This window comes from Terrapene carolina, unplaced genomic scaffold, assembly GCF_002925995.2.
Source record: "Terrapene carolina triunguis isolate 2854851 unplaced genomic scaffold, T_m_triunguis-2.0 Scaffold89, whole genome shotgun sequence".
Taxonomy (NCBI): domain Eukaryota; kingdom Metazoa; phylum Chordata; order Testudines; family Emydidae; genus Terrapene; species Terrapene triunguis.
The window spans coordinates 32,362,235-32,380,087 of NW_020664440.1; the positions used below are offsets into that span (position 1 = coordinate 32,362,235).

The 17,853-nt window shown below is 57.5% G+C and overlaps 2 protein-coding genes across 3 annotated transcripts; both read right to left on the minus strand.

Annotated features, from left to right (window-relative positions):
- LRRN4CL (LRRN4 C-terminal like) lies at positions 1-2,505 on the minus strand. Its single transcript, XM_024204235.1, has 2 exons — positions 2,232-2,505; positions 1-1,496 (listed from the first exon to the last, which is right to left on the minus strand). The coding sequence occupies exon 2, from the start codon at positions 1,489-1,491 to the stop codon at positions 631-633; it is 861 nt and encodes a 286-aa protein (XP_024060003.1). The 5' UTR covers positions 1,492-1,496; positions 2,232-2,505; the 3' UTR covers positions 1-630.
- Positions 2,506-7,509: 5,004 nt separating this feature from the next.
- BSCL2 (BSCL2 lipid droplet biogenesis associated, seipin) lies at positions 7,510-17,048 on the minus strand. 2 transcript variants are annotated; one of them, XM_029911183.1, is made up of 10 exons: positions 16,452-17,048; positions 15,918-15,999; positions 12,490-12,633; positions 11,428-11,562; positions 10,874-10,971; positions 10,450-10,591; positions 10,049-10,124; positions 9,789-9,872; positions 8,237-8,326; positions 7,510-7,693 (listed from the first exon to the last, which is right to left on the minus strand). In XM_029911183.1, exons 1-10 carry the CDS (start codon positions 16,658-16,660, stop codon positions 7,539-7,541), a joined length of 1,215 nt encoding a protein of 404 aa, XP_029767043.1. In that variant the 5' UTR covers positions 16,661-17,048; the 3' UTR covers positions 7,510-7,538. The 2 variants fall into 2 exon arrangements, with proteins under 2 accessions (XP_029767043.1, XP_029767044.1); XM_029911184.1 differs by lacking the exon at positions 9,789-9,872.
- Positions 17,049-17,853: the final 805 nt, after the last annotated feature.

A 17,853-nucleotide genomic window follows, 5' to 3' on the forward strand; every position in this document is an offset into this window, starting at 1 on the left:
TCTGGGCTTTATTCAACACAAACAAGTTCACATTGCAGCAGCTCAGAACACCCCCAGCCTCCCCACCTCGGCGACCAGCCCTCTGCCATGGCTCCTCCCCACACCGCGCCATCCCAGCTATGCGGGGGGAAGGTGGTCCCAGGGTGCAGCCCTGAGGCCAGACATGCAACAGCAACTGGGGTGACCTCCCCCCACAACAAGCAGGGGGAGCCCCAGGCAACTCCCCCACCCACTGGAGCCAGCACAGGTGGTCTGGTGCGGGATGGACTCGTTACTCAGAATGATTCATACTGGTTGTCAAGGGCCTCTGCCTATAGGTCCCTCTGCCCCTCCCCCCCCCATGGGGCCTCCCCACAGCCCTTGATGCTTCAGGACCCCCCACCTTTCACTATATACATAAATAAATAAATAAATAAATAAATAAATGGGGGGGGGGGCATCAGGACCTGAGTGGCCTCACCCCATGTGGAGTGGGGGAGGGCATCATGCTCTGGCTGGGTCAGGTGGTGTCCCCCGCTAACTCCACTTCTCCGCCAGCCCTGGTCCCCACTGCACTGGACAGTCCATGGGGGCTGACTCCGATCCAGGCCAGCAGTGTATGTGTCTGGGGGCTGGAGGGTTCAGGTGCCCCTACAGCTGCTCCTCGCCCCTGTATAAGCCATTGGCCACCCCACTTGGCCCCACCTCCCCATCCAGGATGTTGTCCTGGGAGCCGTGGAACTGCCGTCTCCTCGAGCGCAGGGCAAAGTGCCAGGTCAGCGCGGACACCACCACCAGACCGAACATGGCCGCCAGTCCTGCCGCCACATATGCGTAGGGAAGCTGGGGGGCCAGGGTGCGGATGGTGCGGCACGGTCCATGGGCCCGACTCCCATCATCAGTGGGGCTGGCACCAGCCTGGTTGGCTGCCATGACACACACCAGGTAGGAGGTGCTGGGGTGCAGCCCCCCAAGCACTGCCATCCGGAAAGTGCTGTTGAAGATGGGGCCAGCAATGGTGTGGCCCCCATCAGCCTGGTACATCAGTCGGTACTCCCACACTGTGGAGGAGGGGGCACACCAATGCAGGCTGGCCCCCGACTCAGTGACGTGCACTGCCCCCAGCTGGGGTGGCTCCGGGGGCACATCTGGGCCAGTCACCCCAGGGCACAGGCAACCAGTATCCTTGCTCAACTCTGCACAGGCTGTCTGCAGGTGGCGGCAATGGTGATAGACACAAGGCTGATGGGATGGGTTCTGGAAGCCAGGCATCTCTGGGGTATCCGGGGTGGAGAAGTCCTCATAGCTGTAATAGTCTGTCCCCAAGTCGTGCTGGGGGGTGGAGGAGGCAAGGGGGCTGCTCTCCTGTGCATGGAGCCAGGGCCAGTGGCTCTGGCCCTTCGGGGGAAGGGGTAGGGAGCCACCCATGCTCGTTGGAGCCCCCTCTGGGCACAGGATCAGGAGGCAAGCAGCCGTGAGGACTGGAGCCGAGAGTTCCAGGAGGATGGTCATGGTTCCTGGAAGAGAGAGGACAGTGTGAGTGTCTGAGCTGAGATGATGCTACAGGATACTGGGGTAGGTATGATTCCTCCATCAGAGCACTCTGCCCCAGTCCTGCCTCCTTACAAGATCCCAGGGAGCTATACAGCCCTTGGGAGCCAGGGCAAGGTCATTGCCCCCACTTCACAAAAGAGGAAACTGAGGCACAGATGGGAAGGAACTCACACAAACTGCCAGTCAGTGGCAGAGCTGGGGACAGAACTCAGGGGTCCTGATTCCCAACCTGTGCCCCCGCGCACTAGACCCCACTCCCCTCCCAGAGCTGGGGACAGAACCCAGGGGTCCTGATTCCCAACCCGCACTCCCACGCACTAGACCCCACTCCCCTCCCAGAGCTGGGGACAGAACCCAGGGGTCCTGATTCCCAACCCGCACTCCCACACACTAGACCCCACTCCCTCCCAGAGCTGGGGACAGAACCCAGGGGTCCTGACTCCCAGGAGTCCGTTTGTCCCTATTGGGGTCTGGAACTGAAACCACAACTATCAATAGGATAATACTGTCCATGTGCTCCTTGGGGGCTCCATCCCACAGGTTCTTCCGCAGGGGAAGGGGGGGCTGGCTGTCCCCACGCAGCAACCCTCACAAGGAGACACCCCTGGGGCTTTGGGTGGGCCAATTGCCTGCAGGCAGCAGGCAGGTGTCCCAGGACTCTGAGGATGGGGGTTCCCTGCAGCCCCGGTCTCACTCACCCGCCGCTGCCTGTAGCTGGATGGGGACCGGCGTCAGGTCACTGGGGCCACAGGACTCTGGTCTCCAGCGAGACAGGGCTCAGCGCTGGGGATCGGGGTTCTCCTCTCCGGGGCGCTGGGGGATCGGGGCTGGCACCGCTCGACTCTGCTCTCGCGTTGCGTCTGCTTCGCTCCAGCAGCTGCAGCAAGTTTTATCCCGTCGGGGAGCTGAGCTCATCCCCCGCCCCCAGCCTAGCTGGGGCTGCCAGGGGCGGAGCAGCCCGGGGGCTCCTGAATGGGGAGGGGGGGGAGCCGCAGGTGGCCATAAGGAACATAAAACTCTGCCTTATAAGGACATTTCGGTCCCTCCCGGATGATCCCCCCCGCCCGGAGGCCGCAGAGATGGGGCAGGGAGCTCAGCCCTCCTGCCTCCCCCGTCCCAGCCCAGCCCTCGGAGTCACGGGCACTGTCAGGGCCGGCCCCGGGCGGGATGGACAATGGGAAGCTGCCCGGCCACAGGTATCTGTTCCAGACAGACTCTTCCTGCCCTGGCCCAGCCCTGACAGTCAGGAACCAGACAGACCCCAGGGACGAAGCCTGCAGCCAGGGCAAAGCATGGGGAGGGCTGGGAGCCAGGACCTCGGCACTCTAGCCTTAGTTCTAGTAGGGGAGTGGGGGCTAATGCTTAGGGCAGACAACCTGGCAGTCGTGACCTGGGTGCTGTCCGCAGTAGTGGCAGTCTAGGAGGGAAGAGGCCTAGACGCTTGGAGCCAGGACTCCTGGGTTCTATCCCTGACGCTGGTAGGGACTAATGGGTTAGAGCAGGGAGAAGGGGCTGGGCAGTAGGATAGGTTTTATTCTCTGCCACTGACTTACTCTGTGATCTTGTCTCAGAGACTGACATTCACCCTCTTTACAATGGGGACAAGCATTCGGAGAGGCTCCATTCATCCCTGTTTCTAAAACAGACACCAGCCAAGGTATATGACAAGAGGCTGGTGGAGCCAGCCACCCCTTACAGACAATGCTGACCCCATCAGCATGTGTGAGCTCAGGGGAAGGGCAGGAAGTGACAGTCTGTTCCCTGGATCTCAGCCCCTAATTGCACTGTGCACAGTAGCCCTGGTGGGAGCCAGCCCCGCACTGGAGGCATGGGTGACTCATGTGGAGTAAAGGGAGCAGGAGCAGCTGGGGTGGATGGGGGGCTCTGCTCAGACAGACACACATGGCTCATCACTGCTAGGACAGAGCTGCCAAGGGCAGCTTCTCAGCTCCTGGGGAAAGCCTGGATCCTGCTCAGAGCCATGGCTGCTCCAGGAGAGGCCTGGCTTGTAGCAGAGCTGGGGGCTTCCCCACTGGTTCTCAGGGGAACACAGACTAAGAGGGGGGTTATTAGTATCTGAAATGCCATGGATGGGAAGGGAGCAGTGATGCCAATGTCAGAGTCCTGGCTCCTCCCAGCCAGGGGCCTCATCTATACCTGCAACTTGCACTGGCTTAAAAGTGACACACTGCCCTGCATGGATGCTCCAAATCTAATTAAACCCAGGTTACTACAGCTTGGCTTGGGTCTAGGACTCTGCCAAGTCAGCCGGCACCAGCCAACTGTTGTTTAACACAGATTGAGTGAGATGCTGGAAACTCCAAACTGTGACAGACTCATGAGTCAGGCTTCCCAAATCACAAGATTTAAAAAGCACACTAAGTGGTGCAATGTAGGACCCCTGCACGCCTCAGCCCAGAGGCAGCTAGCTGCATCTCAGCACCAGGCAAAGCAGCCTTGCATAAACAATCCCCTTGGGCCATGCTAGAGACAGTTGTGTCTCCATGCTGGGCAAGGGATCTGGATCCCTCTATAAACACCCCCCTCACTCCACTCCAGAGACAGCTGCATCTCAGTGCTGAGAGAAGCAAATTTTGCACCTAACAGAGTTCATTAACGGAGGTCTCTCCAGAGCTTTGTATTCACCTGCTGTGGGCTGGGAGAAGCATCATTAGCACTGTCTGGTGAGTTTTAATGTAAAACCAGGCTGCTTTGGTCTTTACATTGTTTAGGGTAATTAGTTTCTTGGTTTAAGCTGACGCAGCAGGTCCCGATCCTGGACCAGGACCCCACTGTGCTGGTCAGGGATCACTCACTGCTGAAGATGTTTGTAAAAGATCTGTGTCCAGCCCCAACTGCCAGTGCAAAACAAGGAGAGCTTCCCAGCGGCCCGCCCACACAGTTTGGGAAGCTCTTAAAAGGCACAGGCCCTAATACCACAACCACTGTGATAGGTGCTGGATGAACCCAGCAAGGGTGGAGGGGCAGACAAGACAAAAAGGCACTTGTTTAAAACACATGCTGGTGCTGTTAGTGGTGGCTTGCTGCTGCACGGTCCACTGGTGTTTCTGAGTAAGGAGGCTTAGCCCCTGGGTGGTATCCTGGTATAAGGGGGGGGGGGGGGGGGGGGGGAGGAGGTTTTACACTACTATCATTATACCGCTACAAGTGCTCCTATGGCTGTGACTAGCCCAATCCAACCATCTCTAGCTCTAATCCAGCACAGCTCAGAGTGCTTTATGGGAAACTGAGGCACAGAGAGGGCCACCAACTTGCCCAAGGGGACTGTAGCCAAGGTGGGAGCAGAACCCAGGTCTCCCGAGTGCCAGTGCAGTGCTCAGCCCTAACCTTGCCTGGACAGGGATGAGCACCTGCCCCATGGTAGGGAGCAGCACCACTTAAGGACACTAGCAGAGTCAAAGCTGAACTTCATTGGTGCAGAGATAAGGCCTATGTTTCCAACCAACCTGAAGCAGAGGGACTGCAAGTGCTGAGATACAAAAACCTCTGTGGTGGGGCAGGAGAGCAGTTCACTCCCACTGCACCCCCAGGACATCCTTGGATTCCTCCCTTCCCCCTACAAGCTGCCTGGTTGTCACCTTCCCATCCCCCTCCATTACAGGACTCTGCAACCCCCCAACATCCATGCCAGGAGCTGTGTGCCTACACACTGCCCCCTGCCATTCCCCCCGCCCCATGCCAGGAGCTGTATGTGCCCACCCAAGGATAAGCCAGAGTTGGGTACTTAATCCTAGCAAAGATTTGGGAATGGAGGGAAACGCTCCTGTGTCAGGGCTCAAGCTGATCTCAGAGGATGTGACCTAACCTGTGGGGAGGTTACTCTACCTCTGCTACTGGGGGGTTCTTGCACCTTCCTCAGCACCAGCTGGGGCTGTCAGCCAGTGGCTAGGTGGGCACTGGGGATAGAGCCAGCCTGCTCCTTCCCCTAGGTCCCTGCTGTTAACGGGCTGAGCTGGCTGTACCAAAGCGCGTTATTCTGCACAGACTCACCAAGAGCAGCCAGTGGGGCCAGTGGTGACTGCCCAGTCCCATCGATGACTCAACTGGACGGGGGAATATTCCCAGAAGTGCCTCACAGGCTTTGCAGCCCACGTTGCATTTACAAAGAGGCCTTACACTCCCACCAACTCATTGAAAGGGAAAGGGCTTCAGGCTCTTACGTCAGGCAAGAGCTAGAGGGGTGAACGCCCCACAGCAGGACAGGGACTGTGCCTCCCACTCCCTCCACAACTGGCCAACCAGCAGCACCCATGCCTGGGCCACCCACAGGCTGGGCCAGCCCAGAGACAGCAAGGAGGGCTGGGCCATGCACTGGCTGGCAGTCTAGGGACTTTGGCTGGGCAGGGAAGTTCTTGCCATCAAAGTGACAGACTGGAGCAGCAAGGACAAGGATGAGGGAGAGCACAGGGTGCAAGGGGAAGCCATGGCCACAGCAGCCTTCAGCCCCCTTCTGCTAGGCTTGAACTGGGCTGGGCTGATGGCACCAGGCCATGTTCAACTTGACTGCAGGGCAGTGGGGGCTCCTCTACAGTCTTTGTGGAGAGGATGGGCTACCTCCAGGGCAGGGACCCAGAGCTCTTCTTGCCCCCCTGTCCCCTGCCACTCCATCCCCCTCCACTTCTGCCACCTGCAACCCAACTCTCTGCAGGGACAGAAACTTCCCCATGAAGCCCCCAGGCCCACAGGGGGTAGGGGAGGGGCACAGGGAGAGCAGATACCTGCCCTGGTGCGTGGGGCTACTTACCTAGGCTGGCAGGCAGAGCAGTCTCAGGTGGGGCCTACAGGAGGTCAGCCAGAAGTTCATAGCTGGTCCAGAGATAGGAAGTGGGGTAGGAACCGGCTCCCTGCATTGCCCCCAACGTAGAGCTTGGTGGAAGGGGGGGGGTGCAGCTTGAGCTGCCTTGAGGAGCTGCAGGTGGATGTGCCCCCATGGGTGGCAAGCCCACCCCCCAAGCCCTGCAAACAGGGCACAAACAAGTGCAGCTCCCATGCTGGGAAAGCACCATTGCACTCCCCCCTCCCCACCTACTTAGCTCCCAGCCCAAGCCCTGGGAAGCTGGAGTCCAATAAAGGGGAGTTCCTGTACAGCCAGCACCCCTGAACCACTCCCTACAGCGCCCTCTGCTGGAAGAGGCAATCTGGCAGCTACAATGTTCTTCTTCCACCACCCCAGCACGAGGGCAAAGGCTGCAGGGAGTTTGTGGGTGGGTGGGGTGGCAGGATGCATGGGCTGGGCTCAGAAGCCTGGCCCTGAACCATGTATCACAGGGTGGGTGCCCACAGGGCAAGTGCCCACAGGGTGGGTGACAAGTGAAGGCAGCTGCCTGCCAGGAGCAGAGACACCTCCCCTGCCAGGCTTACAGCCCTCTGTGGAATCCAGCCCCCCCCCCCCCCGCCCATTACTGAGCCCTCTGGAATGTAGACATCACACAAGCCAGGCGGGAGAGCTCACGCTGGCTTCCTGGCTGCAGTGAGCTCAGTTCAGGAGGGTGGGGAGATACCCTTCCCATCCAGTTCCGGCCCAGGCTCCAGCCCAGCAGACAGGAAGGGGTGCATCTGTGGCGATAGAATGGGGGAGCTGGGGGACCCCCATTATGCTGCCATGGATGCCCTTCTTGGGAGCAGGGATGCCTGGGGGACCCCAGCCCAGCTCATCCTGAAGGGAGGGATCCCTCTTCTGTTGAGGGGGTAGGAGACTGAGCACAACTCATCTCAGCCCTTCACCACAGGGACTTAGTCCCTCACCTCCATGGAGAGCCCCCCAGTCTTGCTGTGATCTAGAGCCCCACTATCTGCACCTGCCCACACCCCACCCCCAGGCCAGCAGCCTGGCTCCGTTAGCAGGTGGTTTATTAAAATTACTGCAGTTCCAAGTGAGGGGCCGGGAGGCTGGAATGTAAACATGAGCTGGGAGCCTGGGGAACAAGGCCAGTGTTTTGAGTTTTTTTTTTTGGGGGGGGGGGGGGGAAGATGCCATGGTGCACTCAGGAGCTGGAGCAGACGTGTCTCTGACGGATCTCAGCCCCTGGGATGGGCTCAGCCCCCTCTCCCAGCTGTGGTAGTGTTAGGAGTGTCCCTGCAGGGGGTGGGTAGTTGGCATCTGTGAACAGGGAGGACTCCACCGACTCGAACTCAGTCTCTGCAGGAGGAGGGGGGAGAGACAGTTAGTGACTACAGAAGAGCAACAAGATGTGGGTGGGGGGGAAGCAGAGTGATAGGTAGAGACCCTGGGGGAGGGGCTCTCATAGGCTCCAGCAGGAGGAAGCTGCAGGGGTCCTGCAGACACATCCCTTCCTTCAGGGGCTGGACCATCTGTCTACCCCCAAGGGGCACATGGACAGCCCACAGGAGACAAAGCCCATCCCCCATAAAGGCAAGGGGCAGGGGACAGCCCACTCCCCCCTACAAAGCTGTTCCCAGCTGCACACCTCACCCTCAGCCCTACTGCACAGTGCAGTTCTAGGTTCCTGCTTGGGTACAGAGGGGCTCCAGGTGCCCTGACGGATGCTGGAGCCTTGGATCACAGCTTGGTGGGTAAGGAGTGGAAGCTAATGGGTTGGGGGAGGAGGGGGGGCTGCGAGTCAGGACACCTGGGTTCTATCCCCTGCTCTGGTGCACAGGGGTTGGGTTATGAGGAGCCTGGAGCCCCTAGGGGGAGGAGCTGGGGAACTGCGTTACCCACCTTCACTCAGATCCAGCTCCTTAGCCTGGGCTGTGTCCCCTATTGGGCCAATTGTCTCCAGAACCTCACCTGGTAGCTGTGGGGGGGAAGCTGCGGGGGAAGGGGAGAAGCACAGGTCAGAGGCAGGGCCAGGTCCTGCCCCCTTGCATAGCAACTGGGATGAAGCATCAAGATAGGCCAGGTCACAGGGCCTTGTCCCCTCCTCCACTCCTAGTGTAGCCAACAGGCCACACTGCTCAAGGCTCGATTCCCTCCCTGATGGGCTCATGGGGTCCCGCAGTAATGACTGGGCCTTCAAACATACACTCATTGGAAAAGTAAATAGAAACTGTCCCCCTAATCAGTAGCAGTAACCAGGCATGGGAAAGGGGCACCAGCAATAAGACTCAACGAGTCTCAGAGACCTACTGATGTGACTCAAGATCAGCATGAAAATCATGCCTGAAACCAAAGTGTGGAAACAAGAATTAACCAATCCAAATTGGTGTGGCAGAAATTAGGGCTAATGGGTAAACAAAACGTAAGGGGATGGGATGTGCCACCCCCCACTGCCTTTCAGGGTCCTCAGGAAGAGACTCTAGGGGGAAAACGGGTGGAGAGGGACGCTGGCTGACTAAGACAGAAGAGCCATGGTGAAGCTCCCTCCTTCCTGCTGCCACCCCCACTGTTTGCTGGGACCCCCAGATCCATTGCTGGGCCTTTGACCTCCTGATCCTGAGACACCCTTATCAGCCTGGGCCAGACAGAGGGATCTAGACAACGTCACCACCTCAGCTGGCTTTGACTGAATCCGAACCCCTACCCCTTCACAGGTCCTTTTCCTCCCTTCTCTCTCTCCTATCCCTCTCCTTTTGCCTTAGTTGGCCAAGACTGCATATTTTGCAACACTGCTGTAAGCATGTGACTAGCGAGGCAGCAACAAGCACTGCCCCGAACAGCCCAACCCTGGTACGAGTTTGCCAGGTGTGGGTGGCTGTGGCTGTTTACCAGCAGTAGATGCAGGTGAGGAGCAGCACCAGAGGCAGAAGCTGCATTTGCTGTCCCTTTCTTTCCCCATTGGTTTTTCTTCTAGGAAACAGGATTGGACTTTAAACAGCAACAGCAGCTCCAGCCCATCTCAACTAATGTTCTCTCTGTTCCTGGAGGACAGTTACTGCCATTTATCGCTGGTGCAAAGATTGAGAAGTGTGTGTGGGGGGTGGGAGGGGGGGAAAAGAAGAGAACAAGGGATGTTGTTACAACGCAAGCCTGACTTAACCCTTCACAGTCCAAATCCTTTCCCTTGCTCTGTATGGTTAACGAAGGGTTCCCAGGGGACTGTAATGGTGTTTGGGGCTAAGCAGGCTGAGGGCTCTCTACTCCAGCCCCCAAGTCTTGGTTAACACTATTCAGTGGCAAGCAGCAATAGGGCCACGTTAACACCTTCGCCTCTAGGGTCCATCAAAATTAATACAACAGCCCTGCCTCCCTGTCCCAGCCCCACCTCAGTGGGAAGGGAACAGTCCAGCCTCAGGTTCCTGCATCGCCCCAGCTGGAAGGGAATCATCAGTACCTGTGCCCTGGGGAACCCTCTCCTGGTCATTCTTGCCCAGCCCCATGGCCTCAGGCTGCAGTGTTGTCAGCTCCTCTTGGTCTTCTGCTTCAGGACAGAGAGCATCAGGGCAGGGGTGGGGCAAAGACTGGACCTGGTCAGCGCCACCCCTCCCAGGTGAGAGTAATAGGACCCCCCCCCACCCAGCCACAGATAAATGGGAACCCCCCCCCAACCCCACACATTAAAGGGAGAGCCCCCACCCCCCAAACCTGCTTTACCTGGCCTGGGGGTAGCCAGGCGCCGTCGTGCCTCCTCTCGCCGTTGCTGCAGGCTGGCCCCGTCCCGCGTGTTCACCTAGTGGGGAAGACCGGACAGTGGGGGGAACCAGGCAACACCAGTCCCCCTTAATGCTGCCCCCGCCCCACCAGGGCCCCATACCCCCTACGGTATAGTTGGGCATAGCCTCCTGCCCCAACTCCCCCAGGCACTATTCCCTCACCCTGCTGCACAGACCCCCACTACTTGCCCTCTTATTCGCATGGGGTACATCCCCTGGTCCACACTGCACCTTCCCTTTCCCCCCTCCCCCCAATTTCCTCACCCCTCTGCCCCACACTCAATGCCCCACCCCATACTTCTGCTCCTCTAGCCACGGAGCCCCATAGAGCCACCCTCTCACCTGTACCGAGAGGGGCTCCCGGGGCCACACGCTGCCCCAGATCCACTGCAGGTAGCTGAAGAGGACGATGACGCTGAGGAAGGTGAAGTTACTGGCCACGCCCAGGATGGCCGAGGTCACTGGGAAATTATAGAGCAGGTACCTGGGGCAAGAGGGGGTGGAGCCTGAGCATTAGGGTGCTGCAGCCTGGATCCAGTCTTCCCCCTCCCAGACACAGGCCCCTCCCCCAGGCCATGGGCCCTCCCCCTAACCCACAGGCCCCCCAGCATCATCCATGGGGGGGGGGCAGATTACAGGGATCAGCTTTGTGGGGCTGCTGAATTGAGTGCACTGCAGTCTCCTAGCACTAGGAACTGCCCCCAGTGCTGCACAGTCCCATCCCTCCCGCCCTCTCTCCCCACCAGTGGTACCCCCCAATCCTCACCGCAGGCCCGTGAAGTGGGCATGGATCCGCAGCTGTGCCCCATAGATCTGGATCCGCTTGGTCTGGATTTCTATCACGGCTCCAACAGTCGGGACATACTGGGACACACATACACACACACACACCAGGCAGGCTCAGAGCTGCAGGTGGGGCCATCGCAAGATCCCCAACCCTGATAGCAGGGCATGCACCTGCCTCAAGCCCCGCTGCCCAACTCAGACAGCCAGGGTACGTGACCCTCCCCACCAACCCAGACAGAGCTGTAATCACCCACACCCCCAGCTACCAAACTCAGATAGTCGAGCATATGCCTGCCCCCTGCTCTCCCTCAGCCCAACCCAGGCAGTGGGGCACATATGCCCCCTCCATGCTCCCAACCCATTACTTGCGGGGGAAAAGGGAGGGTCTCTGCGCCAGGCACCCAGGGCACTCCTGGCAATCAGCTCCCGTGCTGGGGGTGGGGAGCAGAGGCTCTGGCCAGCTCAGGCCCGGCCAGCCAGCCCAGGCACAGCAATCCAGACAGCTAATGCAGAAGAGCCCCCCACCCCCCTCACCGAGTCCTCCCTGTAGTCCGAGTACAGCTCCACCTCGACCATCTGCTTCTGCTCAGCAAAGCCCAAGAAGAAGAGCCCAGCAAAGACCAGGGTATCCAGGGTCTGGAGCAGGCCTGAGCGGTAATGTAGCATGGTCTGGGGGGAGAAGAGCCAATGTTAGCATTGAACCCAGCCCAGCCCCTCCCTCCCAACATCTCCCACCAGCTCCCCGGGGCCATTAGGGGCACTGCCAGCAGGGAGCTGCTTCTTGCCCAAGGATCTCCCAGGGTTTCCGAGAGGAGTCCAGGGCTTCAGTCGCACTGCAGAGAGAGGAAGGGAATTACCAAGAGAGTGCAGGGGCAGAGCACAGAATAGAACCCCAGTGTCCTGGCTCCCAGCCCTCCCTGCCTAATCCACGAGACCCCCACTCCCTCCTAGAGCCGGGGATAGAACCCAGGAGTCCTGACTGCCAGCTCTCTTTGCTCTACTACCCCAAGAGTCACTGTAGCCCCTGGCTAAGGGTGGAATAGCTGCCATGGGCAGGGCCGGCTCTGGCTTTTTTGCCGCCCAAGGCAAAAAAGCCTCCGGCCGCCCCCCCCCGCGGGCGCCGGGGAGGAGGGCAGCTGGAGCCCTGGGAGGAGGGCGGTGAGCCCCGGCGGGGGCTCAGCTCACCCCCCGGCGGCCAGAGCGCAGGGGGCAGGGCGGCGAGAGGGCGGCGAGCCCCGGCTGGGGCTCGGCTCTCCCCCCGGCGGCCAGAGCGCAGGGGCTCGCCGCTCTCCCCCGGCGGCCGGGGGGAGGGCGCGGGGGGGAGGGCGGCCAGAGCGCCGGGGGGAGGGCGGCGAGCCCGGCTGTGGCCCCGCTCTCCCCGGCGGCCGGAGCGCCGCGCCGCCCCCCTCCAGGTGCCGCCCCAAGCACCAGCTTGGGTGCTTGGTGCCTGGAGCCGGCCCTGGCCATGGGGAGCCCTGCCTCAGCCTCCCTGGAGCCTCTACCTGAGGCAGCAAGGCCAGAAATGTAGGTGTGTGTGGTGCTGAAATGGTGGAGTGGATGGCTCAGAGAGGGGGCTGAGATGGGCCCCAGACTCACCGATCTGGCTGTGGAGGAGACGATGCGCCCACCCTTGGTGTAGCAGGACATCACCACCATGAACATGCCCAGCTCCTGGTTCACAGGCGACTCAGGCAGCTCCAGTTCCAGGGAGATGCGGTAAGGCTGCCCATACATCAGCACCTACAGGACAGCAGGGGGCATCAGAGAGAGGGGGTGCTGCTTGCCCCTCCTGAACCACCCTAGAGGCCCCACAGCCTCCCAAGACCCTACAGCTGGGGGGAAAGTGCATCAGAGATGGAGCGGGGAGCCTGCCCCCCCAACTCTCATAGAGTCTCTTGCTGTGGGAAGAGTACATCAGATAGAGTAGGGAACCTGCCCCCAAACCCTTCCAGAGCCCCCTGCTGCAGGGAGAGAGCATCAGAGATGGAGTGGGCAGCCTCTCCCCACAGCCTCCCAGAGCCCCCTGCTATGGGGAAAGTGCATCAGAGATGGAGCGGAGAGACTACTAACTGTAATCTGTAACCTATCATTTAAATCAGCTTCTGTACCAAATGACTGGAGGATATCTAATGTGATACCAATTTTTAAAAAGGGCTCCAGAGGTGATCCTGGCAATTACAGGTCACCTGACTTCAGTACCAGGCAAACTGGTTGAAACGATAGTAAAGAACAAAATTGACAGACACATAGATGAACATAATTTGTTGGGGAAGAGTCAACATGGTTTTTGTGAAGGGAAATCATGCCTCACCAATCTACTAGAATTCTTTGAGGGGGGGGTCAACAAGTATGTGGACAAGGGGGATCCAGTGGATATAGTTACTTAGTGTGACATCCTATACCTTGGGGGAGAATCCTGGTAATCCCCATATTCCTCATTTATATATAATTTTGATATTGCATATAGAGCATGCCACGTAAGGTATCAGGGTAAAGGTTATGATCTGCTGAACGTCACTGTTCTATCTAAATATGTATATCATTAGTGCATATGAAGTTATGAGATGGTGTTTTATGGTTGTCAGTAAAACATGCTGTAAATTGGGGAATCGGCCAGATATTAGATCCCCAGAGACAACAGCAAGGAAAATAACCAACACCCAGGCAGGTGTCAAACAACAATGAACAGCCATTGTCCAGCAAGGGAGCTACAATGCAATGACTCACCCGCATAAGGTCACACCAGGGGAATTGATCAACCTTGCCTGGGGATTCAACAATACCCACCAGATGTGCCTGGACTTGTGTTCTCCAAGCACATCATGGACTAAGGGTATAGAACAGAACACAGTGGCCACATGCTGGGCCTTTCTCCTGCCCCCACCTATGCTGCAAGCAACAAGGGCACTCGAAGGCTTCAGTCTAACATGAGACTGGCCCAAAGTTTAAGGGACAAACCTGTATATTATGAACTGCAGTATCCAGTGGGGTGAGAAAAATTGCTTGGTCTAGATGTTACCCAATCTAATAGGGTTGAGAGTTTACACTGCGTGCTTACATTTTATTTCGGTAACTAACTCTGACTTTTTGTCTATCACTTAAAAATCTATCTTTTGTAGTCAATAAACTTGTTTTACTGTTTATCTTTATCAGTGAGTTTGCCTGAAATGTTTGGTAGATCTGCTCAGGTTTGCAAAGGCTGGTGTGTATCCACTTTCCATTGATGAAGTGGTGAACCAAGTAATAAACCTGCACTGCTTATCTTGAACAGTGGAAGACGGTATATTCCTGAGACGCCAGGCTGGGAGCTGGGGGGATTGGGCTGGTGCCTTTTTCTGTGATTTATGAGTGGCTCTGGGAGCATTCATGCAATCTGGCTGGGTGTGGGGCTCCACATCCAGTTGGGCTGAGTGAGAACAGCTCCTGGAGGGGTTTGCTGCTTGTTGTCTCTCACAATGCTTTGCTAGTGACAGACAACCCAGGCTGGAGAGTTAAGGGGGTACAGCAGTCCCAGGCTGTACCCCGGGGATCCCGCCGCACTTTTCAGAAAGCCTGTGACAAGGTCCCTCAACAAAGGCTCTTAAGCAAAGTGAGCTGTCATGGGATAAGGGGGAAGGTCCTCTCATGGATCGGTAACTGGTTAAAAGATAGGAAACAAAGGGTAGGAATAAATGGTCAGTTTTCAGAATGGAGAGAGGTAAATAGTGCTATCCACCAGGGGTCTGTACTGGGCCCAGTCTTATTCAACACATTCATAAATGATCTGGAAAAAGGGGTAAACAGGGAGGTGGCAAAATTTTGAGTAGTTTTGTATCATCTGCAGACAGTTAAATCCCAGGAAGACTGTGAAGAGCTACAAAAGGATCCCTCAAAACTGGGTGACTGGGCCACAGAATGGCAGATGAAATTCAGTGTTGATAAATGCAAAGTAATGCACATTGGAAAACACAATCCCAACTATACATACAAAGTGATGGGGTCTAAATTAGCTGTTACCACTCAAGAAAAAGACCTTGGAGTCAGTGTGGATAGTTCTCTGAAAACAGCCGCTCAATGTGCAGTGGCAGTCAAAAAAGTGAACAGAATGTTGGGAATCATTAGGAAAGGGATAGATAATAAGACAGAAAATAGCATATTGCCCAAGTCTATATAAATCCATGGTACGCCCATAGCTTGAATACTGCGTGCAGATATGGTCAATCACCCCATCTCAAGAGAGATATATTGGAATTGGAAAAGGTTCAGAAAAGGGCAACAAAAATTATTAGGGGTATGGAATGGCTGTTGTATGAGGAGAGATTAATAATGATGGGACTTTTCAGCTTGGAAAAGAGACGGCTAAGGGGGGGGGATAGGATTGAGGTCTATAAAATCATGACTGGTGTGGAGAAAGTAAATAAAGAAGTGTTATTTACTTCTCATAACACAAGAACTAGGGGGCACCAAATGAAATTAATAGGCAGCAAGTTTAAAACAAACAAAAGGGAATATTTTTTCACACGACGCAATGTCAGTCTCTGGAACTCTTTGCCAGAGGATGTTGTGAAGGCCGAGACTATAACAGGGTTAAAAAAAGAACTAGATAAGTTCATGGAGGATAGGTCCATCAACGGCTATTAGCCAGGATGGCCAGAGATGGTGTCCCTAGCATCTGTTTGCCAGAAGCTGGGAATGTGCGACAGGGGATGGATCACTTGATGATTACCTGTTCTGTTCATTCCCTCTGGGGCACCTGGCATTGGCCACTGTCGGAAGACAGGATACTGGGCTAGATGGACCTTTGGTCTGACCCAGTATGGCCATTCTCATGTAACCCTCCCAGAGCCCCCCGCTGCAGGGAGAGTGCATCAGAAATAGAGCAGGGAGCCTGCTCCCTAACCTCACCACTGCAGGGAAAGCTGTCACCCCCCCAGTGCTGCTGCCAGCTGGCCCCAGATAAAAGCATCACACCCATTGGGTGCCCGGGGGGCAGAACCCCAATGAGCTGACAGCCAGTGGTCTGCTTCACGCCCACTGGCACTTACCCTGTCCCGGTTGTTTTTGACCAGCGAGATGTTGGCAATGGGGAAGGAGCAGAGATCAGGGCCTGGCAAGCCACAGTCTGTCCTGTGAGACACAAGGCAGTGGGTCATGTTCAGGGGCCACCAGCTCCCCCAGACCTCTTCAACCTCCCCCCTCCCGCTTCCACTGCTACTGCAGGAGTTCAGACCCTTACACTTGGGAACAAGTCTCAGCTCAGAGGCACCCACAACCCCAAAAAGTGTGTGTGGGCTGGGGAGGTGCCCAGGAGAGCCCTGTCTCAGGAGATATGGCCCAGAGCAGTGGTCAGGTGGTGCACAGAATCCTAGAACCACAGGTTAGAAGGGACTGCAAGGGTCATCTTGTCTAACTCCCTGCCAAGATACAGCATTTGTTGGTTCTAATCCATCCAAGACAGATGGTTTTCCAGCCTCTTTTTGAAAACCGCCAGCGAAGGAGCTTCTACAGCCTTCCTAAGTAGTCTGTCCCATCCCAGGAAGCAGGGGGGGTCTGGGCCATCCCAGGGGTGCCCCACTCACCTGAAGCCGTAGTGCACAGGGCTGACATAGCTGACGGTGGGCATGTAGGAGTAGTAGAAGCTGCCATAGAGGAAGACAGCGATCCAGAGCAGCAGCAACAGCACGCAGAGCAGGATAGCTGTCTGCAGCACCGTGCGCCGCACCCGCAGCAGCAGCAGTGCGGCCACCTCCTGGGCCCATTGCAGAAAAGGCCCCGTACTACTCATCATGGCACAGGGGCCTTGAGAGGCCACACACTGGTGTCTGGGGAGAGCCAAGCCCCCAGCTTCTGTATTGAGGAAGGGGGAAATGGAGCGGCAGTGCCTACTCGAGTGCTTGCGAAACGGCTCAGGCTGCTGGAGAGTTCTCTTGGCCAAACTGGAAAGGGCCCAGGCTCAGTGGTTCCTTTATAGGGAAAGGGCTCTGGCTTAGGGCACGCTGGCTGGCCCGTCTGCGCCGCTTAGCCTTCCAGTAATTGTCTCTAGCCATGGAAGAAGGTACCACGGGAGTCACTGGCACCAGGACATGGTGAGCAGGGCCATGCCAACAGGCTTGGCATAGGCCTGCCCTGGGATTAGTCACACGCTGGAGTCTTGCCTCAGGGGCCAAAGACTGGAGCCAATCTGAGGAAGAAAGGACACAAAAAACAGGATCAGCATGGAAACCACATGGGTGAGTCTAGACTAGGATTGCATGACTAGAAGCCCGGACTCCTGGGTTCTGTGCCAGCCTAGGGGGAAAGGGATGTGTTAGGAGTCTGGATGCTTGGGCCTATTAGTAGCTTGGAAAGGGGGAGGGGAGCAGGACTAGATGTCTGGGTACTAGTCTCAGCTAGACAGGAGGGCTTGGGAGTGGAGCTGGGAGTTTAGACTCCCGGTTCTACCTGTGAGAAATGCTATCCAAGAACTCGGGGGAGGTCTAGTGGTTAGAGCAGGGGGCACTTACAGCCTGGACTCACCAGCTCCGGGAGGGCGCTAGGAGCCAGGACTCCTGGGTTCTATCCCAGCCCTGGGTGGGGGAGGGGTCTAATGGTTAGAGGGGGCGGGGGGGAGCTAGGACTCCAAGGTTCTGTCCTAGACCGGTGCGGGGTGGGGCCCGGAGGTCAGGGCAGGAACCACGGAGCCCCGAGTTCTAGGCCTGGGCAGGGTACACCAGGAGCCGGTCCCAGGGTCCCAGCACGTCTCTTACTGACCCGTGCAGCTCCGTCCTGGATCAGCTGCTCCTGCTCCGCCCCTTCCGGGAGCGAGCGGGAGCCGGCAAAGACGGCGGGGCGGGGCGGGGCCGGGAAAAGCTCCTCCCACTGCAGGCACCGTCGGTCACATCATTCAAGACGCGCCTCTCCCTGTTTCCATGGTGACACGATCCCCGAGCGAGCCCGAACAGACCCCCCCAAAGCTCCCTTCCCCCGTGACACCCTGCCGCT